Here is a 27,738-nt window from a genome sequence, read left to right as displayed (position 1 = left end):
GAGCTGTGACGCCACGGCACTCTACCTAGGGCGACAGCTTGAGGCTCTGTCTCAATAAATACATAAATAAATAAATAAATTTTGATTTTTCAGTTTGGAGTAAGGCAACGAGCCGGTAACAGTTTCGCTTTGCAGAGCTCGAGGATTTCAAGGCACAATAAGGCCCAGCCCACCAAAGGTTGAGCGAAAAAGAGCCTCTGCACAGGAAGAGAGGCGGGCGCGTAGTGGTGACGTTTCCACCGGACGGGAACTTTCGTCAGTAGCGCGCCGCCACTGCTTCCGGTTCTCGTGAGAGGCGTTCTGGCTCGGGTGGCAGGCCCAGGGCTGGTGTGTGTGCGCGGTGCGCTGCAGTTTCTTGCAAGTCAGCCTCCCTTTTCCCGGACCATGGCCACGGACTCCTGGGCACTGGCGGTGGACGAGCAGGAAGCAGCTGTCAAGTCGGTAAGTGGCATCAGCTCCAGAGGGCCCAAGCAGCGGGAGCTCCCTGGGTTGGGCGGGCCTGTGGCCAGCACTGTCCTGGAGTTTGCCGCGGCAGTCACTTACCCGTGATTTTCTTCTGGGGTCCAAAAGACCAATATCGAGCTTTTTACGTCCATCGGGGCTAAAGACGTTTTCCTGTGGTTAATCCGGCGCAGGTGTGTATGCTAGCTTTCCTCTATTGCACCTCTTTCTCTACGACAGTTGTAAGGAAAGACAAATTTAGATACTAATTTCTTTTTCCTTAAGTGACTGCTCTTTGCGTCTGCCTGTGCTACTCTATACTTAACATTTCTTGGATCGATGCTTAATGTGGTTGTCAGTTTGTAGCTTTTTGCAGATTTACCGGGTTCAGGTTCATATTTAACGTTTCAATCTTATGCAAATATTGGAGGGAGACATTGCAAATAGTTCATTGGTGCTTAAGGCGACATTTAGCTTTTTTTTTTTTTTTTCGTAGAGACAGAGTCTCACTATACCGCCCTCGGGTAGAGTGCCGTGGCGTCACACAGCTCACAGCAACCTCTAACTCTTGGGTTTACGCGATTCTCTTGCCTCAGCCTCCCGAGCAGCTGGGACTACAGGCGCCCGCCACAACGCCCGGCTTTTTTTTTGTTGTTGCAGTTTGGCCGGGGCTGGGTTTGAACCCGCCACCCTCGGCATATGGGGCCGGCGCCCTACTCACTGAGCCACAGGCGCCGCCCGACATTTAGCTTCTTTTTTTTTTTTTTTTTGTAGAGACAGGGTCTCACTTTATGGCCCTCGGTAGAGTGCCGTGGCCTCACACAGCTCACAGCAACCTCCAACTCCCAGGCTTAAGCGATTCTCTTGCCTCAGCCTCCCGAGTAGCTGGGACTACAGGTGCCCGCCACAACACCCGGCTATTTTTCGGTTGCAGTTTGGCCGGGGCTGGGTTTGAACCCGTCACCCTCGGCATATGGGGCCGGCGCCTTACCGACTGAGCCACAGGCGCCACCGACATTTAGCTTCTTATACTGGTTCTTTGATTAATGAAGGTCCACCTAACTGGAGTGTAATTGTATTGCAAATGGTGGTTTTCTGTTCTTATATCTAAGACCTAAAGTTTAAGTTTGTTTAGTGACAGTGGACTGTTGGGTTTTAAGAATGTAGACTTTTTTTTATATTTTCAGTCTTCTATAACTTTTTAATGCCTATAAATTTTATTTCTTCCTCAGACATGCTTTATTGCTTTGTGGGTATTATCGGTTTGTAAGCAAGTGTTTGAAATGGACTTAACCCAGTAGAGTGTAGGTAGCAGTTTTGTGATCTAGTTAGGGAAGCTAAAATTGTGAAAGTGAGTAAGAATGATGTGTGGGCAGCACCTGTGGCTCAAAGGAGTGGTGAGCCGGCCCCATAAGCCGAAGGTGGTGGGTTCAAACCCAGCCCTGGCCAAAAACTGCAAAAAAAAAAAAAAAAAAAAAAGAATGATGTGATAAATGAGCTCTCAGATGAGAGAGGACATTGATAAGTAGAAAAATTAGAAATATTTCTTCTTGGGCGGCGCCTGTGGCTCAAGGAGTAGGGCGCCGGTCCCATGTGCTGGAGGTGGCAGGTTCAAACCTAGCCCTGGCCAAAAACCACAAAAAAAAAAAAAAAAAAAAAGAAATATTTCTTCTTTTTCTTTTTGCAAGACGGAGTCTCTGTCACCCAGGATAGAGTGCTACGGCATCTTAGCACACAGCAACCTCAAACTCTTGGATTCAAGTGATCCTCCTCCCTCAGCTTCCTGAGTAGCTGGGACTACAGCATGTGCCACCACACCTGCTTAATGTTTTTATTTTATTTACTTTTTTTGTTTTTTTTGAGACACAGTCTCACTATGTTGCCCTCAGTAGAGTGCTATGGCATCACAGTTCACAGCAACCTCAAACTCTTGGGCTTACGCAATTCTTTTGTCTCGGTCTCCCAAGTAGCTGGGAGTCCAGACACCCGCCACAACATCTGGCTATTTTTTGTTACAGTTGTTTAGCTAGCCCAGGCCGGGTTTGAGCCCGTCAGCCTCTGTGTATGTGGCTGGTGCCATAACCACTTTGGTATGGGTGCTGAGCCTTTTTTTTTTTTTTTTTTTTTTTTTTTGAGACAGAGTCTCACTTTGTCATCCTTGGTAGAGTGCCGTGGGCTCAAGTGATTCTCTTGACTCAGCCTCCTGAGTAGCTGGGACAATAGGCACCCACCACAACACCCGGCTACTTTTAGAGACAGGGTCTCGCTCTTGCTCAGGCTTGTCTCAAACTCCTGAGCTCAAGCATTCCACCAGCCTCAGCCTCCTAGAGTGCTGGGATTTACCGGCATGAACCACCGTGCCTGACCTTAATTTATTTTATTTTATTTTTTTGGAGGCAGGGTCTCACTGTGTTCCCCAGGTTAGAGTGCCCCAGTGTCAGAGCTCACAGCAACTTCAAACTCCTGGGCTCAAGGAATCCTCCTGCCTCAGCTTCGCTAGTACCTGGGACTACAGGTGCCTGCCACAATACCTGGCTCATTTTTCTATTTTTAGTAGAGAGGGGAATCTCATTCTTGCTCAGGCTGGTCTGGAAGTGCTGAGCCCAAGCAGTCCACCTCTCTCAGTCTCCCAGGATGCTAGGATTACAGGAGTGAGCCACCACCCCTGGCCAAGAATATTTATTGTGAAATTTACATTTGAGCTGGGGTTTTTTGTTTGTTTGTTTTGAGACAGATCCTCAAGCTGTCACCCTGGGTAGAGTGCCATGGCATCTTAGCTCACAGAAACCTCCAACTCCTGGGCTTAAGCGATTCTCTTGCCTCAGCCTCCCAAGTAGCTGGGACTACAGGTGCCCGCCACAACGCCCGGCTATTTTTTTTGGTTACAGCCGTCATTGTTGTTTGGCAGGCCCCGGGCTGGATGTGAACCCGCCACCTGAGGTGTATGTGGCTGGCGCCTTAGCTGCTTGAGCCACAGGCGCTGAGCCAGAGCTGGGTATTTTTTTTTTTTTTTTTTTTTTTAATTGAGACAGAGTCTCACTTTGTTGCCCTCTGTAGAGAGGCTATAGCGTCACAGCTCACAGCAGCCTCAAACACTTGGGCTCAAGCGATACTCTTGCCTCAGCCTCGCTAGCAGCTGGGACTACAGGCACCTGCCACAATGCCCGGCTATTTTTTGTTGTTGCGATTGTCATTGTTTTAGCGGGCCTGAGCAGGGATTGAACCCGCCAGGCTTGGTATATGTGGCCGACCCAACCCACTGAGCTCCGGGCGGCACCCTATCTGTTTTTTTGTGTATGTGTGCTTGGCAGGCTTGGGCCAGGTTCAAACCCACCAGCCCTGGAGCATGTGGTCATTGCCCTAACCACTGAGCTACAGATGCCTCAAAGAACTGGGTATTAAAGAATGAGGGATATTTAAGATAGAGATGGAGGTTACAGACATTTTAGGAGGAGAGAATTCACAAAAAGTGCTGGACATTTCTAGAGAACCAGAATCAGAATTCATTTTTGCTGCAGCTTAAGGTTATTGGATTGGGGAAGCAGTATAGTAACTATTACAGGGGGTATACTTTGGACCTTAACTTAGAACTCAAGGGCAGAAGGTTTTGTTTAGTAAGTTGAAGGATACTGACAAGATTAGATCTAAAGGCTGGCGAGATTTACTGGGCTATAAAGGAGAGATGCCTGAAGGAGAGATCAGTGTGGAAGTTATTTGGATACCCTAGAGAAAGAGAGCCTGTGTTGTGCAGTGAAAGTGATGATGGGTTCAAGAGCTATGAAAGTACAATGTGCAGAGTTTGCTAACATAATGGAAAAAGGAGAGAAGGAAGATAAAGGCAAGGGTTTCTGTTTTCGTCATGGATTCTTAGGTTTTATTACTGAAGTGTCAATAAAAGGAATAGGATAGTCAGAGCAAGGCAGACTTGATATGGAGAATCATGAGTTCAGCTTTGGCGGGTATGAATTTGAAGTAAGGAGACATCTTGATAGGGAGAAATGTTGGAGTCCCCAAGAGGTGTCTAGGTTTGAGGACCTACTAGGAAGACTTACAAGACTCAGCCTATGTATATTGTATATACATAGTTGTACTCACAGCTATGACTTATTACAATGAAAAAATACAGAGGAAAATTAGAAAAGGAAAAGTTTAATGGGGCAAAGTCCAGAGGAAACCAGGCACAGACTTCCAAGAGTCATCTCCCAGTGGAGTCTGCAAGATATGCTTAATTCTGGGCAGCGCCTGTGGCTCAAGGAGTAGGGCACTGGTCCCACATGCTGGAGGTGGTGGGTTCAAACCCAGCCCTGGCCAAAAAAAAAAAAAAAAAAAAAGATATGCTTAATTCTTTCAGCAACAAATAGTAACAACTTACCTGAAGTGTTGTCAGAGAAGCTCATTAGAGACTCAGTGCTCAGGGATTTTATTGGGGTTCTGTCAAGCATAGTCTCTCTTGACTAACAGTACCAAATTCCAGACTTACAGGAGGAAAGCAAGTATTTGCATCAACCACATGTTTCCACACAGTTTAGGCATAATCATAGTGACTTTTTTTTGTAGAGACAGAGTTTCACTTTATTGCCCTCGGTAGAGTGCCGTGGCGTCACACAGCTCACAGCAACCTCCAACTACTGGGCTTAGGCGATTCTCCTGCCTCAGCCTCCCGAGTAGCTGGGACTACAGGCGCCTGCCACAATGCCCAGCTATTTTTTTGTTGCAGTTTGGCCGGGGCTGGGTTTGAACCCACCACCCTCGGTGTGTGGGGCCGGCGCCCTGCTCACTGAGCCACAGGCACCGCCCAGTCATAGTGACTTCTTAACAGTTCTGGAAATGGTAGAAATCCTCCCAAAGTCCAAGTTCCTTGTTAACCACATGCCAACCTTGTAAGTAGGCTTTCCTAAGATAGCAGTCAAGCCTGCTATGTTAACTTTTTTTTTTTGTAGAGACAGAGTCTCACTTAATTGCCCTCGGTAGAGTGCTGTGGTCACACAGCTCACAGCAACCTCCAACTCCTGGACTTAGGTGATTCTCTTGCCTCAGCCTCCCAAGTAGCTGGGACCACAGGTGACCACCAGAATGCCCAGCTATTTTTGTTGCAGTTTGGCCCTGGCCGGGTTTGAACCCGCCACCCTCAGTATATGGGGCTGGCGCCCTACCCACTGAGCCACAGGCACCGCCCCGCTATGTTAACTTTTGTTCAGACCTCTCAGCATTCAGAAGTATGGCACTGGAGTTCAGAGAAGGATCAGGGCAGAGATATTAAACTGGCAATTTCCACAAAGAAATTTAGAAATATCGTAAAGGACATGATTCTTGCATTCTAGAGTTTAAAAATATAATGTTAGCCTTGTATTGTCCTTAAAAGACAGGTACTGAAATTGGTTCAAATCTTGTAAAATGTATGACCCTAATTTACCTGTGATGTGAATATCACAAATACAGGCCTAAATATAGTTGGTATCTGGTTCTAATGATTCTGCTTATTAGGAAGCTGGTGTAAATAATGTTTTCTGATAGTTGGTGAAAGACCCCCCCTTTTTTTACCACACAGATCTGTATACATTCACTTAATAAATGATTCATGGTATTAGGTTATCATATGGTTCTGCTCTCTAGAGATAGCGAATGAAATGACTGATGAGGACAGAGAAAGTACAGTGATAAACAGACCCTATATCTATGTGCGTATAATGAGAATCTTTGGTTTGAGCTTTAAGAAGCCACTGAAAGTTTTTGAGCTTATTTGGTCAAAGGTGTACATTTAGAGTCTTCTCTGGAAAATAAAAATGGGTTTGGAGCAGGAAGAGAGAAGGAGAGAGAGGTGTTGTGGGCAATCTAATTCAGATGTAATTTTAGGAATCTTAACAAAAGTTAAGAGTCTGAATTGAGGCTATAGAAACAGAAAGGACCCTGGTGCCAGTTCACTTGTCACTATCTTCACTTTTTCTTTCTTTTAGAGGCACAGTCTCACTTTTGTCACCCTCAGTAGAGTGCCATGGTGTCATAGCTCACAGCAACCTCCAGCTCGTGGGCTTAGGTGGTTCTCTTGCCTCAGCTTCCTGAGTAGCTGGGACTACAGGTGCCCGCCACAATGCCCGTTTTTTTTGTTGTTGTTGCAGTTTTCCCGAGGCCACATTCGAACCCGCCACCCTCAGTATACAGGGCCAGTGCCCTACTCACTGAGCCACAGGTGCCACCTTACTATCTTCACTTCTGTCTCAACCAGCTCCTTTTCCTGCTTCTTTCTGACCATATTAGCAGTTAAATTTCTTTTTTCTCCTTCCCTTTCCTTTCTAAGACCGGGGGGAAGAAAAGAGGCAACTTTAAGAATCTTTTAGAGACATAATTTGTGACTCTTTTAAAGTTAGAGTTTTTGTAGAGAGAATTCTTGCAGCCTCATGAGGTCTCTCATGAAATCCCTTGCATGCCTGAGTGTTCAGCTCTTAGTGGATGAGTGACTTGGGCATTGTTGTGATGCTAGCCAATATTGGCAGGAGCTATACCTTATTAGTTAGGAGAGGGGAAAAATACTTTCATTGTAACAAATCCTGTGTCCAGTGTCAAGGACACTACCTTTTGGTAAGGCAAGATTAATAATCAGAAAGTTGCTCCGTGAGGATGAATCCAGAATGAAGGATCATCGAAACTGATCGCTTACCTCTTTTCCCCAGTGGAGTTACCGTCTCAAGATAGGAATTCTTGTCTACCAGTAGTTATTGAATATGGCTGAGTAAATTCTGACAAATTCTTGCTAATAGGATCCTCTTGTCTAGGCTCTAAACATGTCACTATTTCTTAACATATCTGTTCTTCATACAAATTACAGAACCGTGGACTTGGTTGTAGTTTTGTTGCCTCCCCCCCCCACCCCCATGAGTTCAGTTTCCTAAAGGCCTTGGATTAGGAGACTCCGCATTATCTCAGTCACATTTTCAGACTATCCCAACAGTTAGTCTGCTTCTGTGGATCCCTGTGTACTCTGCCTGAAATGAGGAGTAACCAATGGAAAATTTTTGGTACAAGATACCTTCCCTTATGTGTGCCAAGCCTCTCACTGGCCTGCAGGGAAAGGGCATCTGTCTACCACCAAGGAAGAAATGTTTTGAAGTATATCTGATCTTTCTCTGGAAACCTGATTTCTTTTTCCTCTCTCTCTCTTTTTTTTTTTTTTTTGAGACAGAGCCTCAAGCCGTTGCCCTGGGTAGAGTGCTATGGCATTACAGCTCACAGCAACCTCCTTGGTTAAGATTTTTTAAAAACCTTGGTTTTTTAATCACCTGGGCTTAAGTGATTCTCTTGCCTCAGCCTCCCAAGCAGCTGGGACTGTAGGCGCCCGCCACAATGCCTGGCTAATTTTTTTTTTTTTTGGTTGTAGTTATCGTTGTTTGGCAGGCCCGGGCTGGATTTGAACCCTCCAGCTCTGGTGTATGTGGCTGGCGCCTTAGCTGTTTGAGCTACAGGCACTGAGCCTCTTTTTTTTCTTTTTCTTTTTTGCTGGGGCTGGATTTGAACCCGCTACCTCCAGTACATGGGGCTGGTGCCCTCCTCCTTGAGCCATAGGCACTACCCCATCCAAGCCTCTTTTTTTTTGAGATGGTCTCCCTCTATTGCCCCAGCTAAAGTGCAGTGGCATTGTCATAGCTCACTGCAGCCTCAAACTCCTGAGCTTAGTCAGTCTTCCTGCCTCACACTTCCAAGTAGCACGGGGTATGGGTGCTTGCCACCATCCCTGGCTTACTTTTTTAAAAAAATTTTTAGTAGAGACAGAGTCTCACTCTTGCCTAGGCTGATCTTGAATTCCTGACTTGAAGCAACACTTTGGCCTCCCATAGTGCTGGTTTATAGTCATGAGCCACTGTGCCTGGAACTTGGAGATCAGATGAATACTTTAGACTTTGGCGTTGGACTAGTGGCCAGGGAATTTCTTCTTTTTTTATTTTTTTTTTAATTTGTTTATGTTTTTATGAGACAATTTTACTCTGTTGCCCTATATAGAGTGCCCTGATATCAGACCTCACTGGGTTCAAGCAAGCCTCAGTATAGCTGGAACTACAGGTGCCTGTCACCAGGCCAAGCTAGTTTTTCTATTTTTAGTAGAGATGGGGTTGTGCTCTTGCTGAGGCTGGTCTGGAACTCCTTAGCTCAGGCATTTCACCTGCTTCCATAGTGCTAGGATCACAGGTGTGAGCCCCAGCACCCAACCAAATTTCTTCAAAGGCCAAGAGCAGGATCAGTAGTGGGGACATCAGACTGGAGGAGGAAATACCATTTGGTGAAGTGTAGTAAGTCCTCAGGAAACCCTGGCTGTTGTCGTAAGGATAATAAAATATTACCTAAATTAAGGGATCTCCTTGGTGGCAGGGCTTGAGCCTAGGGCTTGATTTGGGAATTCCCCAACCAGACAATACCTTCATAATACCATCTTTACATCACTTCTTTACTCTTATCAATACTGAACATAGAAAAATTGTTCTCATGAAAATGGAGGCTTGATGACTATTTTATCCATTATTGCTCTGTATACATTTTCATTTGCAGCTTAGTAAGCAAGTTTTTATTGACAGGACTACCTGGCCAAGAGTAAAATGAAGAGAACTTTTTGTTTAAGTTTCTGAAAAATTTTCAAAATCAAGAGCAGTTTGCTTTTATTGATTCCTTTATTGTAATAATTAATTTTTTTTGTTTGTTTGTTTGTTTTTGTAGAGACAGAGTCTCACTTTATGGCCCTCGGTAGAGTGCCGTGGCCTCACACAGCTCACAGCAACCTCCAACTCCTGGGCTTAAACGATTCTCTTGCCTCAGCCTCCCGAGTAGCTGGGATTACAGGCGCCTGCCACAACGCCCGGCTATTTTTGGTTGCAGTTTGGCCAGGGCCAGGTTTGAACCTGCCACCCTTGGTATATGGGGCTGGCGCCTTACCTACTGAGCCACAGGTGCTGCCCCAATAATTAAGTTTTTACCTAACAATGTGGGTGGTTGGTAATAAAGAGGACTGTAATTTATTTGCTTTAATACATTAAGAAAAACTTATTTCAGATATTTAGATGGCATCATTCTTCCTTGTGTTTGGAATGGAACTTAAGAGTGTGTGTACCTGGCTCAGCACCTGTAGCTCAGCGGCTAGGGCACCAGCACATACCCTGGAGCTGGTGGATTCAAATCCAACCTGGGCCTACCAAGAGAGTGTGTACCATTGAAAATATACACAGTTGGGGCCTGGTGCAGTGGTTCATGCCTGTAATCAGGAGTTCGAGACCAGCCTGAACAAGAGTGAGTCCCCGTCTCTAAAAATTGCTGGGCATTTTGGTGGGTGCCTGTAGTCCCACCTACTCAAGAGGCTGAGGCAAAGGGATCTCCTGAGCCCAAGAGTTTAAGGTTGCTATGAGCTGTGATGCCATGGCATTCAATCCAGGGGGACAGAGTGAGACTCACTCTCAAGAAAGAAAAAGTATACACAATCATGCATCACTTAACCAGAGGGATACTTTTTTTTTTTTTTTGGAGACAGAGTCTCATTCTGTCACCCTGGATAGAGGGCCATGGCTCAGAGCAACCTCAAACTCTCAAACTCCTGGACTTAAGTGATCCTCTTGCCTCAGCTTTCCAAGTAGCTGCAACTACAGGCCTGCACCACCATGCCCGGCTAATTTTTCTATTTTTAGTAGAGACGGGGTCTTGTTCTGCTGGTCTCAGACTCCTGAGCTCAGACCGTCCACCTGCATGGGCCTCCTGGAGTGCTAGGATTATAGGCACGTGTGGCCCAGAGGAATACTTTCAAAGAAGTGTGTCATTACTCAGTTTTGTCATGCAAACATCCTAAGAGTGCAGTTACCCAAAGCTAGATGGTATAATCTACTACACACCTAGGTTATAAGCCTCTTGCTCTAAGGCTACAAACCTATACAGCATATTACTGTCCTGAATACTGTAGGTGATTGTAAAAATGTGCTAAGTATTTGTGTATCTAGCCACATCGAAACATAGAAAAGAAACAATAAAAATATGGTATAAAAGATAAAAAATGGTATATCTACATAGGGTACTTAGATTGCAGAAGTGGCTGGAAGTTACTCCGGGTCTGTGAGTGAGTGAGTGCTGAATAAATGTGAAGGCCCAGGTCATTACTGCACATTGCTGTATACTTAGGCTACTCTAAATTTATAAAAAATAGACCAGGTGCAGTGGCTCAAGCCTGTAATCCTAGGACTCTGGGAGGCTGAGGTGAGTGGATCACCTGAGCTCAGGAGTTGCAGACCAGCCTGAGCAAAGACCCCTTCTCTACTACAAATAGAAAAACGGATCCAGGTGTTGTGTTGGGCACCTACAGTTCGGGTACTTGGGAGGCTGAGGCAAGAAGATCACTTAAGTCCAAGAGTTTGAGGTTGCTGTGAGCCATGACATCATGGCACTCTACCCAGGGTGACAGAGTGAGATTCTGCCTCAAAAAAATAAAAAATTATAAAGAAATACTTTTCTTCATTAATCTTGCCAGACACTGTGCCTTGACCCTCTAATTTCAGCTACTGGGAGGCTAAAATGAGAGGATCATATAAGGCTGAGAGGTAAAGGTTGCAGTGGGCTATGATCTTGCCACTGCCCTCCAGCCTGGGTGACAAAGAACTCATCCACCCAAGATTGATTTTAATTAACCTTAGCAGGCTTGGCGCCCATAGCTCAGCAGTTGGGGCACCAGCCACATGCCTTCAGGGCTGGTGGGTTCAAATCCAGCCCCAGCCTGCTAAACAAACAACAACAAAAAATATAGCTGAGGGTTTGTGGCAGGTGCCTGTAGTCCCAGCTACAAGGGAAGCTGAGGCAAGAGGATTGCCTGAGCCCAAGTGTTTGAGGTTGCTGTGATGCCACAGCACTTTAGGGACACGACACAGTGAGACTTTGTCTCAACAACAACAAAAAATCAACCTTAGCTTATTGTAACTTTTATTGTGCAAACTTTATATGTTTTTAACTTTTTGACTCTTTTGTAATAACACGTAGCTTAAAACACATTGTATAACAGTATTTTATGTATGTGTGTGTGTGTATATATATATATATTTTTTTTAAGTTTTTGAGACAGAGCCTCAAGCTGTCACCCTGGGTAGAGTACTATGACATCACAGCTCACGGCAACCTCAAACTCCTGGGCTCAAGCGATTCTCCTGCCTCTGCCTCCCAAGTAGCTGGGACCATAGGCGCCCGCTACAGCGCCCGGCTATTTTTTGGTTGCAGCTGTCGTTGTTTCGTGGGCCCGGGCTGGATACAAACCCACCTGCTCAGGTATATGTGGCTGGCGCCTTAGCTGCTTGAGCCACAGGTGCCAAGCTTTTTTTTTTGTTGTTGTAGAGACAGAGTCTCACTTTATGGCCCTCGGTAGAGTGCCGTGGCATCACACAGCTCAGCAACCTCCAACTCCTGGGCTCAAGCGATTCTCTTGCCTCAGCCTCCCGAGTAGCTGGGACTATAGGTGCCCGCCACAACGCCTGGCTATTTTTTGGTTGCAGTTCAGCCGGGGCTGGGTTTGAACCCACCACCCTCGGTATATGGGGCTGGCGCCCTACTGACTGAGCCACAGGCGCCGCCCTTTTATTTTTTTTTTTGAGACAGATTCTCACTTTGTTGCCCTTGGTAGAGTGCCCTGGCATCATAACTTACAAGCAACTTCAAACTCTTGGGCTTAAGGGATCCTCTTCCCTTAGCCTCCCGAGTATTGGGACTACAGGTGCTCACGACAATGTCTGGCTAGCTATTTTTTAGAGATGGGGTCTTGTGCTTGTTCTCTCTTCAACTCCTGAGCTCAAGCAATTCACTTGCCTAGGCCTTCCAGAGTGCTAGGATTATAGGTGTGAGCCACAGTGCCTGGCCTAGTTCTTTACTTTTTTATTTTCTTATTTTTGAAACGTCTCCCTTGGTAGAATGCTGTGGCATCTTAGCTCACAGCAACCTCAAACTCTTGGGTTTAAGTGATCCTCTTGCCTTAGCCTCCAAGGACGCTGGGACTATAGGCACCCATCACAATGCCTGGCTATTTTTTAGAGGCAGGGTTTCTTTCTGGTTCAGGCCCATTTCAAACCTGTGAGCTCAGGCAATCCACCTGCCTCAGCCTCCCAAGTGCTAGGATTTAGTTTTTTACCTTTATTTATTTATTTATTTATTTATTTATTTATTTTGACAAAGTCTCACTTTGTTGCCCTCGGTAGAGTGCTGTGGTGTCATAGCTCACAGCAACCTTAAACTATTGGGCTCAAGTGATTCTCTTGCCTTAGCTTCCCAAGAAGCTGGGACTACAGGCGCCCATTATAATGCCTGGCTATTTTTTAGAGACAGGGTCTCTCTTTTGCTCAGGCTGGTCTCGAACTCATGAGCTCAGAGAATCCACCCTCCTTGGCCTCCCAGAGTGCTAAGATTACAGGTGTGAGCCACCTCGCCCAGCCTAGTTTTTTAATGAAACAGCTTGTAGCACAGTAGATTTGTTAACACCAGCATCACCACAGACACAGGAGAAGTGCATTGCATCGTGATGTTTGGATGGCTGTGATGTCACTAGGTGATAGGCATTTTTCGGCTCCCGTATAATCTTGTTGTTGTTGTTTTTGTTTGAGACAGAGTCTCAAGCTGTCACCCTGGGTAGAGTGCTGTGGCGTCACAGCAACCTCAAACTTTTGGGCTTAAGCGATTCTCTTGCCTCCAGCCTCCCAAGTAGCTGGGACTATAGGTGCTTGCCTTAACGCCCAGCTACAGTTTTTCTATTTTTTTCTTCTTCTTTTTTTTTACAGAGTCTCACTTTATCGCCCTTGGTAGAGTGCCATGGCATCACAGCTCACAGCAACCTCCAACTCCTGGGCTTAGGCGATTCTCTTGCCTCAGCCTCCTGAGGATCTGGGACTACAGGTGCCCGCCACAATGCCCAGCTATTTTTTTTTGTTGTTGTTGCAGTTTGACCAGGGCCAGGTTTGAACCTGCCACTCTCGGTATATAGGGTGACAGGCATCCTACCCACTGAGCCATAGGTACCACCCAGTTTTTCTTTTTCTTTTTCTTTCTTTTTTTTTTTGGTTTTTGGCTGGGGCTGGGTTTGAACCCGCCACCTCTGGCATATGGGATCGGCGCCCTACTCCTTGAGCCACAGGCGCCGCCCCCTTTTTTTTTTTTTTTGCAGTTTTTTTGGCTGGGGCCAGTTTTGAACCCACCACCTCTGGTATATGGGGTTGGAGCCCTACTCCTTTGAGCCACAGGTGCCTCCCCAGTTTTTCTATTTTTAATAGAGACAGGGTCTTGCTCTTGCTCAGACTGGTCTTAAAGTTGTGAGCTCAAGCAATCTATCTGCCTCAGCCTCCCAGAGTGCTAGAATTGCAGGTGTGAGCCACTGTGCTCATCCTCCTCTATAATCTTAATGAGGCAACTGTTGTATATTCAATCTATCATTGAAACATCAGCTTGTCATTGTAATAGAAATTTAATGAAAATTAAATATTCTAGAAAGAGAACATTGGGACCGGGTGTGGTGGCTCACCCCTGTGATCCTAGGTTGCAGTGTACTGTGATGATGCCCTTGCACTTTACCCTGCAGATGGAACAAGACTGTGTCTGCTGCTGCCCATGAAAAGACAAAACATTGGAACATGTTCTAAGTAGGGAGAGACTAGAGACTTTTTCATACTTCCCCCTACTGCCATTACTTTTAGTCCACCCCCTCATTTGGGGACTACTGAGGCTATACAATCTTTTCACATAAGCTTTTGGCAGTTTTGCCTTGATTACACCAAACCAACTCCTCAACATAGGTACTGAAGTAGTTTAAGACTCGACCTTCTCTAGGAAACTTGTCTTTGTTCAAAGGGTTTTCTTTACGGGTTATTTGCTTAACTCTTACCACCTTTTATTCCTATTCAGCTGAGCAGTTTGCAGATCAAGGAAGAGAAAGTCAAACCAGATACTAATGGTGAGTCACCAGTAATGATAAGTTCGATCAGAGTTACACATGGGCTTCTGCTTTTGTATTCATAAGTGTGATGTACAGAGGAGCTTACATTTACTATAAGTTTCGGCAAATGTTTGAGAGACATTAAAGTAGGTTTGGTCACTGAGGAATATATCAGTAGCCTCTAACTCCTTAATATTAAGGATCATTGTTAGATTATACTGCTGTGCACTTGAAATGCTTCTTTAGGTTGTTGTTTTTTTTTTTAGAGACAGTCTCACTTTGTTGCCCTGAGTGCCATGGCGTCACAGCTCACAACAACCTCCAGCTCTTGGGCTTAGGTGATTCTCTTGCCTCAGCCTCCTGAGTAGCTGGGACTACAGGCGCCTGCCAATTTTTTTGTTGCAGTTTGGCCGGGGCCTGGCTCGAACCCACCACCTTCAGTTTATGGGGCCAGCACCCTACCCACAGAGCCACAGGCACCACCCATGCTTTTTAATTTGACTTTTTGTAAAGTGAAGCTGTGTTTGTAAAGTGTAGCTGTGTTCAAAACCCAGAAAGTATAAAAACATTCAAGGGTTAGGGACTACCCTGATGACCTCATGTTAACTAATTACATCTGTAACAGCTGTTTTTCAAAATAATGTTCTAAGTTATTGATTAGGACTTGAAGACATGAATTTAGGGTAGGACACATTTCAACTCATTATCTCATTACTGGATTTTTAATATTCTTCCAAAGTTTCTTTATGCGAAGCAGATACAGATGCAGATTCTCATATTGTGTCTCTCTTTCTTTTCTTTTTTGTTTAATTTTCTGAAAATTTTATTAGGCAATTTTTCAAACATATAATACAGTTGAAAAAATTATACAGTGATCACCCGTACACCCACCACATACATTTTATAGTTTTCTTCTTTTTTTTTCCGAGAGGGTTTTAAGTTGTCGCCCTCGGTACAGTGCCATGATGTCATAGCTCACAGCAACCTCTAACTCTTGGGCTCAAGCTTGTCTCAGCCTCCCTAGTAGCTGGGATTACAGGCACCCACCACAACACGCAGCTATTTTTTTTTTAGAGATTGTGTCTCACTCCAGCTCAGACCAATCTTGAACTCATGAGCTCAGGTGATCTGTCACCTCAGCCTCCCAAAGTGCTGGGATTACAGGTGTGAGCCACCGTGCCCGGCAGTTTTTTCTATTTTGAGTAGAGACAGGGTCTCACTTTTGCTCAGGCTGGACTGGAACTCGTGAGCTCAAGCAATCCACCCTCCTCAGCCCCCCAGAGTGCTAGGATTACAGGCGTGACCCCCTGCGCCTGGCCTGTCATAGGGAGGCCACAAGTTTTATGTGTACCTTATCACACTGATCCCAGATTCCTGCTGGGTGTGTTATAAACAAATGAGCCATTCTTTTATTTTTTTTGAGACAGAGTCTCACTATGTTGCCCTCAGTCGAGTGCTGTGCCCTCACAGCTCACAGCAACCTCTAACTCCTGGGCTTAGGAGATCCTCTTGCCTCAGCCTCCCAAGTAGCTGGGACTACAGGCGCCTGCCACAATGCCGGGCTATTTTTTGTGATTGTTGTTACTGTGGTAGTTGTCATTGTTGTTTAGCAGGCCCAGGTCCAGTTTGAACCCACCAGCCTGGTGTACGTGGCCGGCGCCCTAACCACCGAGCTACAGGTACCGAGTTCAGAGGAGCCATTCTTTAGGGGCCCCTGTGTGTGTCTCTTTTTTAACCAAAAGATAACATCTTGTATATAGTACACTTTTTCACTCAACAGTATATCTTGGCAATCTTTCCTTATCAGCACATGGACTTTCCTGGCTCTTTTATATAACTCTTTAATACTGTATTATGTCTGTATACCACAATTTGTTTAATCAGCCATCTACTCGTAGATATTTGCATTAGTCTCATTTTTTTTTGCCATTATAAACAATGTTTCAGGGAATAACTAGAAACTTAATCTTGCCAATCTGATAGGAAAAAACGGTAGATTGTGTTTTAAATTAGGATTGGCAAAATTCTAATAGTTTTTGACTAACAACTCTGTGGTGAGGTGGTAGGAAAACAGATGACCTCATGCTTTGCTGCTAGAAATATAAATTGGTACCCAGGCACGGTGGTTCACACCTATCATCCCAGCACTTGGGAGGCTCAGGTGGATGGATTGCCTGAGCTCACAGGTTCGAGACCAGCCTGAGCCAGAGCGAGACCCCATCACTGAAAATAGCCAGGTGGTGTGGTGGGCACTTGTAGTCCCAGCTACATAGGAGGCTGAGGCAAGAGGATCGTTTGACCTCACAAGTTTGAGGTTTCTGTGAGCCAAGATGCCCCAGCACTTTATCAAGGGTGACCAAGTGAGACTGTGTCTCAAAAAAAAAAAAAAAAAAAAGAAATTGGTATAAATATACCAATAAATAAATAAATTGGTATAAAATGTATGGAGGGTACTTTGAAAACTGGAAATGCTGGCTCAGCGCCTGTAACTCAAGCGGCTAGGGTGCCAGCCACATACACTGGAGTTGACAGGTTGAATCCAGCCTGGGCCTGACAAACAACTACAACCAAAAAAAAAAAAAAGGAAAGGAAACTGCAAATGTATATGCCTTTGATATAGCAAAACATTTTTTGAAATATACCCTGGAAAACATTTGCACACATGTAAAAATGAGAGGTGACATATTCTGATCATTCTGAAATTAGTTAAAACTTCTAGAAATTTTTTTTTTTTTTTTGTAGAGACAGAGTCTCACTTTATGGCCCTCAGTAGAGTGCCGTGGCCTCACACAGCTCACAACAACCTCCAACTCCTGGGCTTAAGCGATTCTCTTGCCTCAGCCTCCCAAGCAGCTGGGACTACAGGCGACCGCCACAACGCCCGGCTATTTTTTGGTTGCAGTTTGGCCGGGGCCGGGTTTGAACCCGCCACCTTCGGTATATGGGGCCGGCGCCCTACCAACTGAGCCATAGGAGCCGCCCTAGAAATTTAAAATTATCTTAAGCTCTTAAAAACTTCCTAGAACTAAAAATCCATTAAACATAAGGAAATGCTAACTGTTTTCTTCTGATCACTTAAATAAGTTTCAGTATTTATATCATTCCATCTTTGGGTAGGTTTAATGTTTATCTTGCCTTTCTAACTGTAAAAACTATTTTCTTGTTAGGTGTTATCAAAACCAGTACCACTGCTGAGAAAACAGATGAAGAAGAGAAAGGTAACTACTGTTGGGCAGTATAGGAGGAAGTTGATAATGTGGGAGAGTCGGTGTTGAGAAACTGGGAAGAGTGAGAGAATGACCAGGGCCTGCCTTCCTGGAGCTGGAGGCGCTTTGAGCTGGGAGATCAGGGATCTGAGAGGAATCAGCAGAGGAGATGAGAAAGAGTAATCCATGAGATAGAAGGAGGCCCTACCATGACGTCCCAGAAGCCAAAAACAAAGTATCTTTAGAATGTCAGATATAGGTCATGAGATGATTAAGAGAACTAGAAATTGACTGTCAGATGTTTGGCAGTATAGAAGTCATTTTTGAGCTTAACAGGAGCTACTGACGTCAAGTGTGGAGGTTAAAAAACAAACAAACAAAAAGCCCTGTTTTCTGGGTACATCCCCGTGCTTTGGGAGGCCAAGGTGGGAACATCACTTGAGAGCAGGGGTTGGAGACCAGCCTGGACAACGTAATGAGACTCTGTTTCTATAAAAAAATTAGTAGTTTGTGGGGGTGTGAGCGTGTAGTCCCAGCCACGAGGGAGGCTGAGGCAGAAATTCAAGATGGTAGTGAGTTATGATCATGTCATCACTGTACAGTGCTGCCTGGATGACAGAGTGAAACCCCATCCCTAAAAAGTGGTGGGATTGATCCAATGAAGGAGGAAACTAATAATGTGAGAAAGTCAGTGTTAAGAAAAATGTCCTTTTGAGTAGGAAGGGATGAGACCTATTGGACAAGCAGAAAGGTTAGTCTTAGGAGCACAAGTTATTTATCCAAAGGTACAGAAGGGAAGGTGGACAACATAGGCCAAATCTAAGTGGGTATGCAGCTGTGGTCATGAGTCACTGCTGGGGTTTACAAGTAGGAGGAAGTGTGAATAGAGGTCAAGGAGAAGAAGGATGTATGAGCAGACTGGAAACAAGGACTCGCTGGGCAGCTCAGTTCATTTGAGTGTAGCGCTTAAGGATTTAAAGTGAGACCTGTCATTGTGCTTGTGCTTTTCTCCAGCCACACTTGGCTGCCCAGGTGGCAGTGTGGGGAGGGAAAGACATGGTTTTACAAGGTTGGGGTTTAGCAGGTGAGTATGAAGAAAATCTACTGGTTTCTTCCTGACAGAGGACAGAGCTGCCCAGTCCTTACTCAACAAGCTGATCAGAAGCAACCTTGTTGATAACACAAACCAAGTGGAAGTCCTGCAGCGGGATCCAAACTCCCCCCTCTACTCCGTGAAGTCTTTTGAAGAGCTTCGGCTGTGAGTATACATTCCTTTGAATAACTGTTCCTTGCCAGTCCCTCCCCATAAAACTTAGCATCTCGGAGGTTCTTGTGGGAATTTTACTTTAAAAATTAATGTATTTTCTTTTCTTTTCTTTTTTTTTTTTTTTTGTTGCAATTTGGCTGGGCCCGGGTTTGAACCCGCCACCCTTGGTATATGGGGCCGGCGCCCTACCTACTGAGCCACAGGCACTGCCCTTAAAATTAATGTATTTTCTTCTTCAAATAGGTAATAAATCACATAACTCAAAAGTCAAAAAATATGAAAAAATTACAATGCTATCTCCTGCTCTTATCTCTTGGCTACCCAATTCTTCTCTTGGTAGGAATTTCTAAATGCCACAGATTTATTCATTATAGCTGAAAGTCTTTTTTCTTTTATGCTCTTAGAACTTTCAATAAAATATTGGCTGACAGGTGATTTCTGGATGTCAGGAACATTTCTTATTAGGTAAGCCCTTTCATTAGACTCTAGGGTCTTAAGAACAGTTTATCTGCTTCTATAAAAAATACTGTCAAAAGAGCCTGGGTTCCTGGTGTCTTCAGCGGAAAGCACCTTTAACAGTCCTGAAATTAAAAAAAAATCCAGAACCCAGAATGAAGCTTTAAGGGAACATATTTATGGCATTACACTAAGAATAATTTCTAATATTATTTTAAAGGGAGAGAATTATGCAAGGTCATACGATATTTTTTGTTTTCTTCAGTAAGTGAGTAAGAGGTCTTTATGGATCATTGGTTTATATACCTGCCATTGTCTATGGTGTTATGAGGAACACAGACATTCCTACCATTTTTGCTGTCTTCCTCAATCCCAGGCAGAAACACAAACAAGTGGTGAATATGAATGTGATGGAATAAATGGATTCTTTGCTTTCGTTGAGCAAAATTTATGTCATGCCCACTCTGGGCATACAGAGGCCTTGTTCCTTCCAGCTGTTACCAGTGAGTAAGAGATACCTAAAATAAGAATGCTTACTGGTTATTAAAGAAGGAACACGTTTGTTTGTTTGTTTTGTAGAGACAGAGTCTCACTGTACCGCCCCCGGGTACAGTGCCGTGGCGTCACACGGCTCACAGCAACCTCTAACTCCTGGGCTTACGCGATTCTCTTGCCTCAGCCTCCCGAGAGCTGGGACTACAGGTGCACGCCACAACGCCTGGCTATTTTTTTGTTGCAGTTTGGCCGGGGCTGGGTCCGAATCCGCCACCCTCGGCATATGGGGCCGTCGCCCTAGTCACTGAGCCACAGGCGCTGCCCGGAACACGTTTGTTTTTAATGTCACTTTTTTTAAAAAAGCATTTTCAGGATACTATACTTTTCTATGTCAAGGTCTTTATTCAACAAATTTGTCATCTCTGCTTCTGACTGTATCAGGGCAGGTAGATGTTCTTACTTCCTGAAACTGACATTTTCCAAGTATCAGTGGGTTTTTTGTTTTTTAAGTTCCTTCTATTTCATAGACTCAGGTTCTCAATTCAACCACCGATGAATTGTCCTCTTTGAAAGACAAGTTCTCTCTGAGTTGTTGGTAGCAAAAGGAAACACAGAATGAAACTTAAGTTTCCTAACATACTTTGTTTTGTACCGAAATGATTGGGATTAATCTGAAAAATAAAGCAGAAATATAAGAGGCAGTGGAAGCTGTTGGATCATTTGAATCTTGCTTAGGTAGTGACTGTTTCCTGGATGATCAAATTAGAAGCTGCAAAGTATCACAGCTTTTTGAGAACCAACATAACCCGGAAGAATCTGCCATTTATTTATTTATTTATTTAGAGACGGAGTCTCAAGCTGTTGCCCTGGGTAGAGTGCCGTGGCGTCACAACAACCTCAGACTCCTGGGCCTATGTGATTCTCTTGCCTCAGCCTCCCAAGTAGCTGGGACTACAGTCGCCCGCCGCAATGCCCAGCTATTTTTTGGTCCGGGCTGGATTCGAACCTGCCAGCTCTGGTGTATGTGGCTGTTGCCCTAGCTGCCTGAGCTACAGGCACCGAGCCAAGAATTTGCCTTTTAAAGAGTCAGTTAAACTCTAAGGAAAGCCTAGTGAACAGAAATCTGGACTTAGTTTTACTTTTCTTTTCTATTTTTTTTTTTTTTGTAGAGACAGAGTCTCACTTTATGGCCCTCGGTAGAGTGCCGTGGCCTCACACAGCTCACAGCAACCTCCAACTCCTGGGCTCAAGCGATTCTCTTGCCTCAGCCTCCCCAGTAGCTGGGACTACAGGCGCCTGCCACAACGCCCAGCTATTTTTTGGTTGCAGTTTGGCTGGGGCTGGGCTTGAACCCACCACCCTCGGTGTATGGGGCTGGCGCCTTACCGACTGAGCCACAGGCGCCGCCCTCTTTTCTATTTTTTTTTTTTTTGCAATGTGCTCACCACTGAGGAAAGACTAACTTTTCTTTAGAAAACAGTTTAGTAAGCCGAGCGAGGTGGTTCATGCTTAAATCCCAGCACTCTGGGAAGCTGAGGCAGATGGATTGCCTGAGTTCACAGGTTCAAGACCAGCCTGAGCAAGAGCGAGACTTCTGTCTCTAAAAAATAGCTGGGCGTTGCAGCGGGCGCCTGTAGTCCCAGCTTGGGAGGCTGAGGCAAGAGAATCACTTGAGCCCAAGAGTTTGAGGTTGCTGTGAGCTATGACACCACACACTCTACTGAGGGCAACAAAGTGAGACTCTTGTCTCAAAAAAAAGAAAAGAAAAAATTTAGTATGGTTTTTGTTAAACACCCTGTCAATTTAGAGGTAGCATAAAGTTTATTGTAAATGTAATGTAAAAGATTTTAATTGATAATTGTTATGTAGCCACTTACTTAAGAATTTGGTGTTTTTCTACTTTCTTTTTTTTTGGTGGTGGTGTTGAGACAGAGTCCCACCCTATGCCCTGAGCAGAGTAAAATGGCGTCATAGCCCACTGCAATCTCAGACTATGGGCTGTGGGTATCCCACTGTCTCAGCCTCCGGAAGCCGCTGGGATTACAGGTGCTCGCCATGGTGCACGGCTAGGTTTTTCTTTTCTTTTTTTTTTTTTTTTTTGTAGAGACAGAGTTTCACTTTATTGCCCTCGGTAGAGTGCCGTGGCATCACACAGCTAACAGCAACCTCCAGCTCCTGGGCTTAGGCGATTCTCCTGCCTCAGCCTCCCGAGTAGCTGGGACTACAGGCACCCGCCACAACGCCCGGCTATTTTTTTATTGCAGTTTGGCCGGGGCTGGGTTTGAACCCGCCACCCTCGGCATGTGGGGCTGGTGCCCTGCTCACTGAGCCACAGGCGCCACCTGGTTTTTCATTTTTTTATGAGTCGGGGTCTCACTCTTGCTCAGGCAAGTCTTAAACTCCTGAGCTCAAGCAATTTTCCCTCCTAAGCCTCCCACAGTGCTGGCATTACAGGTGTGAGCCACTGCACAGGGCTGGTGTTTGTCTAGTCTTGATTTTGAGTAGACCAGACCTTTTTTTTTGTTTTTTGTTTGAAACAATTGCCCTGGGTAGAATGCTATGGCGTCACAGCTCACAGCAACCTCCAGCTCTTGGGTTTAGGCGATTCTCTTGCCTCAGCTTCCCGAGAAGCTGGGACTACAGGCGCCGGCTATTTTTGTGTTGTGGTTTGCCTGGGGCTGGATTCCAACCTCCTTATATGGGGCTGGTGCTCTACTCACTGAGCCACAGGCACCGCCCAAGACCTGGCATCTTAACTCCGAGCATTTGTAAGCTCAGTGTAACAGCTGAACCACTGGTACAGGTTTACTGTATATCAGCCACTAGAAATTGGCTTCATCAGTTTTTTTCACCTCTTGGTGATCCTGAGCATCTGTACAGCTGGGTTTGGAAGGGCCATGAAACACAAAAGGACTGTGGTTTAGTTTTAATGTGTGCACGTCATACCGTAAAGAGACTTCTAAATCTTAGTAGTATAGTAAGCAATATTTATTTTTAGATACTTCTTTTTTAATGAATTTTATGTGATAAGTTAATAACTATTATTATCTTTGCTGTATCCAGATTTGTGGGTCTGCTGAAAGCATGAATTTCTTCAAGAAAAGAAAGCAGTCTGTATTTTATGAATTATAAAATAGTTGCAGATTAAAACTTCATAGGGAAAGATGGTGATTTTGTTTGGTTTTAAAGAGCTTTTTAAGACATAGGAAAATATGTCTCACAGAGGTAAGAAGTGTCATTCCCTGCTAGATAGAGGGAATGATAAGATTCGAGCTACTAGGAATCCATGCTCTCTGTCTTGGCCTCCTAGAAAACCACAGCTTCTCCAGGGAGTCTATGCCATGGGCTTCAATCGACCATCCAAGATACAAGAGAATGCGTTACCCATGATGCTTGCTGAGCCGTGAGTATGCAGAACCAGTACACCTCTTCCTAATCTGATTAAATGAATTCTTCTACAAGCAGCTATTGTGCCTTAGAACAAAGGCCTTCTGGGGCAAGCTGTTTCCTCAGGAAAGCAGTGAATCACATGGAGTTGGGGCAGTGAATCACATGGAGTTGGGTGCAGTTTTTGCCCTTCCCTCTTCATGATAAAAACTGATAAAGGGATTCGGCGCCTGTAGCTCAGTGGTTAGGATGCCAGCCACATACACCCGGGCTGGAAGGTTTGAACCCAGCCCAGGCCAGCTAAACAACAATGACAACGGCAACCAAAAAATAGCCAAGCATGTGGTGGGCGCCTGTAGTCCCAGCTAGTTGGGAGGCTGAGGCAAGAGAATCGCTTAAGCCGAAGAGTATGAGGTTGCTGTGAGTTGTGCCGCCTGGGTAGAGTGCTGTAGCATCACAGCTCACAGCAACCTCAAATTCTTGGTCTTAAGCGAGTCTCTTGCCTCCGCTTCCCAAGTAGCTGGGACTACAGGCGCTCACCACAATGTCCAGCTATTTCTCTTTTTGTTGTTTGTTTTACTAGGCCCTGCCTGGGTTCGAACCCACTAGCCTCGGTTACGGGCTGATACCCACTGAGCTACGGGCACCATCCTGTTCTATGCAGCTTTAGCAGTTGTGTTTTTTTGTTTGTTTGTTTGTTTAGAGACAGAGTCTTTGTCGCCCTCAGTAGAATTCTGTGGCATCACAGCTCATAGCAACTTTCAGCTCTTGGGCTTAGGCGATTCTCTTGCCTTAGCCTCCTGAGCAGCTGGGACCACAGGTGCCAGCACATTGCCCAGCTATTTTTTGTTGCAATTTGGCAAGGGCCGGGTTTAAACCTGCCACCCTCAGTATATGGGGCCGGTGCCCTACTCACTGAGCCATAGGCACTGCACAGCAGTTGTGTTTTTAAAAGTTATTTTGGGGGTGGCGCCTGTGGCTCAGTGAGTAGGGCGCCGGCCCCATATACCGAGTGTGGCGGGTTCAAACCCAGCCCCGGCTGAACTGCAACCAAAAATAGCCGGGTGTTGTGGCGGGTGCCTGTAGTCCCAGCTGCTCAGGAGGTTGAGGCAGGAGAATCACGGAAGCCCAAGAGCTAGAGGTTGCTGTAAGTCCTGTGACATCATGGCACTGTACTGAAGGCGGTATAGTGAGACTCTGTCTCTACAAAAAAAAAAAAAAAAGTTATTTTGGAGGCAGCGCCTGTGAGTAGGGTGCTGGCCACATGCACTGAGGCTGGTGGTTTCACACCTGGCCTGAGCCAGCTAAAATAACAATGACAACTGCAACAAAAAAAAAAAAATAACTGGGTGTTGTGGCAGATGCCTGTAGTCCCAGCTACTTGGGAGGCTGAGGCAAGAGAATCGCCTAAGCCCAAGAGTTGGAGGTTGCTATGAGCTATGACGTCATGGCACTCTACCCAGGGTGACAGCTTGAGAGTGTCTCAAAAAAATAAAAAAAGTTATTTTGGGCGGCGCCTGTGGCTCAAGGAGTAGGGCGCCGGTCCCATATGCCAGAGGTGGCGGGTTCAAACCCAGCCCTGGCCAAAAAAAAAAAAAAAAGTTATTTTGTAACGCTTGAGATCTTGTAAAAGTGTAAGGGGTAATACCAACAAACACCTGCAGCCCTGTCCTGCCGAGAAATGAAACACGAGTCCAAAAATAGCCGGGTGTTGTGGCGGGCGCCTGTAGTCCCAGCTGCTTGGGAGGCTGAGGCAAGAGAATCACGTAAGCCCAAGAGCTGGAGGTTGCTGTGAGCCGTCTGATGCCACGGCACTCTACCGAGGGCAGTAAAGTGAGACTCTGTCTCTACAAAAAAAAAAAAAAGAAAGAAACACAAGTCCAGTTGCCAGATAAAGCCACCAGATGCCCCTCCCTTCACATCCCTCTCCCACCCCCACTGGAGTAAGCTCCATCTTGAGATGGACTGTCCTTCCCTCAGGTTTCTTCATACTTTTTGTGTATGAGTCCCTAAGACTCTGAAGAGTAATTTACATGTTTTAAACCTTAAATAAATATCATACTTGGCTGGGTACAGTGGTTCATGCCTATAATCCTAGCACTCTGGGAGGCCGAGGCAGGTAGATCACTTGAAGCTCACGAGTTTGAGACCAGCCTAAGCCAGACCAAGACCCTGTATCTACCCAAAAAAAATAGCTGGAGCCAGGTGTGGTCCTAGCACTCTGGGAAGCCAAGGCAGATGGATTGCCTGAGCTTACAGGTTTGAGACCAGCCTGAGGAAGAATGAAACCTTATCTCTAAAAATAGCCAGGAGTTGTGGTGGGCACCTGTAGTCCCAGCTACTCGAGAAGCTGAGGTAGGAGTGTTTTTTTTTCTTTTTTAGAGACAGAGTTTCACTTTGTTGCCCTCGGTAGAGTGCTGTGGCGTCACAGCTCACAGCAGCCTCCAGCTCTTGGGCTTAGGCAATTCTCTTGCCTCAGCCTCCCGAGTACCTGGGACTACATGCACCCACCACAACACCCGCCTATTTTTTTGTTGTTGTTGCAGTTTGGCCGGGGTCAGGTTCGAACCCACCACCTTTGATATATGGGGCTGGCACCCTACTCACTGAGCTACATGCGCTGCCCCAAGCCTAAGAATTTGAGGTTGCTGTAAGCTATGATGCCTTGCACTTTACCGAGGGCAACAAAGTGAGACTCTGTCTCAAAAAAATAAAAATTAAATAAATAAAGTAGCTGGGCATTGTGGCGGGCGCCTGATAGTCCCAGCTACTCTGGAGGCTGAGGCAAAAGGATCACTTGAGTTTAAGGTTGCTGGCCAGACGTGGTAGCTCACACCTGTAGTCCCAGCGCTGTGGGAGGCTGAGGTGGGTGGATTGCCTGAGCTCAGAGTTTCGAGACCAGTAGGAGCAGCAGTGAGCCAGAGTAAGACCCCGTCTCTACTAACATCAAAACAGCCAGACGTGGTGGGCGTCTGTAATCCCAGCTACTGGGGAGGCAATGGGACAGAGCACCGCCAGAGGAAGAAGAAAATGAACAAAAAGAAAGAGTACTTCAAATGAAGAAGAATGAACAAGCAAGCTGAAATTAAAAAAAAAAAAAAAGTTTGAGGTTGCTGTGAGCAACAGCACCATGGCACTCTTAACTACCCAGGGTGACAAAGTGAGACTCTGTCTCAAACAAACAAAAAAAATCATACTTTGTATCTCAGAGTGAGATGTAACAACCTTTTTTGCTAAACATTATACGTATAATTATCTATTTTACTATTTAATTAATTTATTTTGAGGCAGAGTTTCAGTATGTCACCCTCGGTAGAGTGCCATGGTTTCACAGCTCCCAGCAACCTCCAACTCTTGGACTTAAGCAATTCTCTTGCCTCAGCCTCCCAGGTAGCTGGGACTACAGGCACCCGCCACAACACCCAGCTATATTTTGTTGTTGTAGTTGTCGTTTAACAGGCCTGGGCTGGGTTTGAATCCACCATCCCCGGTGTATGTGGCCAGTACCCTAACCACTGAGCTATGAGCACTGAGCCTTTTTTTTTTTTTTTAATTTGGCCAGGGCTGGGTTTGAACCCGCCACCTCCGGCATATGGGACCGGCGCCCTACCCGCTGAGCCACAGGCGCCGTCCTGCCTTTTTTTTTTTTTAATGCAGAGTCTCACTCTGATGCCCAGGCTAGAGTGCCATGGCATCACTCTGGCTCACAGCAACCTCAGACTCCTGGGTTCAAGCAATCCTCCTGCCTTGGCCTCCTGAGTACCTGGGACTACATGTGCCCTCCATAACTCTCTGGTGATTTTCTATTTTTAATAGAGATGGGGTCTCACTGTTGCTCAGGTTGCGTTCAAACTCCTGAGCTCAAGTGATCATCTTACCTCAGCCTCCCAGAGTGTTAGGATTAAAGATGTGAGCCATAGCACCTGTCCTATAATTATCTCTTTTTTGAGACAGAGTCTCAAGCAGCTGTTGCCCTGGGTAGAGTGCTGTGGCGTCAGAGCTCACAGCAACTTCAAACTCTTGGGCTTAAGCGATTCTCTTGACTCAACTTCCCAAGTAGGGCGGTGCCTGTGGCTCAGCGGGTAGGGCGCCGGTCCCATATGCCGGAGGTGGCGGGTTCAAACCCAGCCCCGGCCAAAAAAAAAAAACTTCCCAAGTAGCCTGGACTACAGGCGCCCACCACAACGCCTGGCTATTTTTCTGTTGCAGTTGTCATTGTTTAGCTGGCCTGGGCCGGATTCGAATGCGCCAGCCTCAATGTGTGTGGCTGGTGCCCTACCCACTGAGCTATGGGCGCTGCCTAATTACCTTTTTTAATGATAAAAATACTACCTAGTCCATGACACTGGGTCACATGAAGTAGAATATAAAAGTTCCCTCTAACACATCCATCTGACTTAGTATCTTGCGTTGTCCATAAAAATGGCAAAACTGCACACATAGAAGGACTTGAGTCCTAGGGATATGTTGTGGCTCAGCAGAAAATGTCACTGGGGACTTGTCTGGGCAGAGTTCTTACTCTGTACTCTTGATTTCCATGGGGCCCTTAGGGTATAAAACTAGGGGTA

The 27,738-nt window shown here is 45.7% G+C and overlaps 1 protein-coding gene across 2 annotated transcripts in view; it reads left to right on the top strand.

Moving 5' to 3' along the window:
• The first annotated feature begins 275 nt into the window (after positions 1 to 275).
• The window catches only part of DDX19A (DEAD-box helicase 19A), a 43,315-nt gene continuing 15,852 nt past the window's right edge, over positions 276 to 27,738 (top strand). Inside the window, exons 1-5 of one of the 2 annotated variants that reach the window (XM_053607309.1) lie at positions 276 to 441; positions 14,329 to 14,377; positions 17,527 to 17,577; positions 18,688 to 18,823; positions 23,094 to 23,186. In XM_053607309.1, coding sequence (XP_053463284.1) covers positions 385 to 441; positions 14,329 to 14,377; positions 17,527 to 17,577; positions 18,688 to 18,823; positions 23,094 to 23,186 — 386 coding nt within the window. In that variant the 5' untranslated portion in view covers positions 276 to 384. Of the gene's footprint in view, positions 442 to 14,328; positions 14,378 to 17,526; positions 17,578 to 18,687; positions 18,824 to 19,236; positions 19,298 to 23,093; positions 23,187 to 27,738 lie in introns of those variants that run through there. The other variant, XM_053607317.1, reaches the window with a different exon arrangement.

Source organism: Nycticebus coucang, chromosome 2, assembly GCF_027406575.1.
Source record: "Nycticebus coucang isolate mNycCou1 chromosome 2, mNycCou1.pri, whole genome shotgun sequence".
Lineage (NCBI taxonomy): Eukaryota > Metazoa > Chordata > Mammalia > Primates > Lorisidae > Nycticebus > Nycticebus coucang.
Note: the sequence above shows the minus strand (reverse complement) of the source record. Positions and strands in the feature narration are given on the sequence as shown.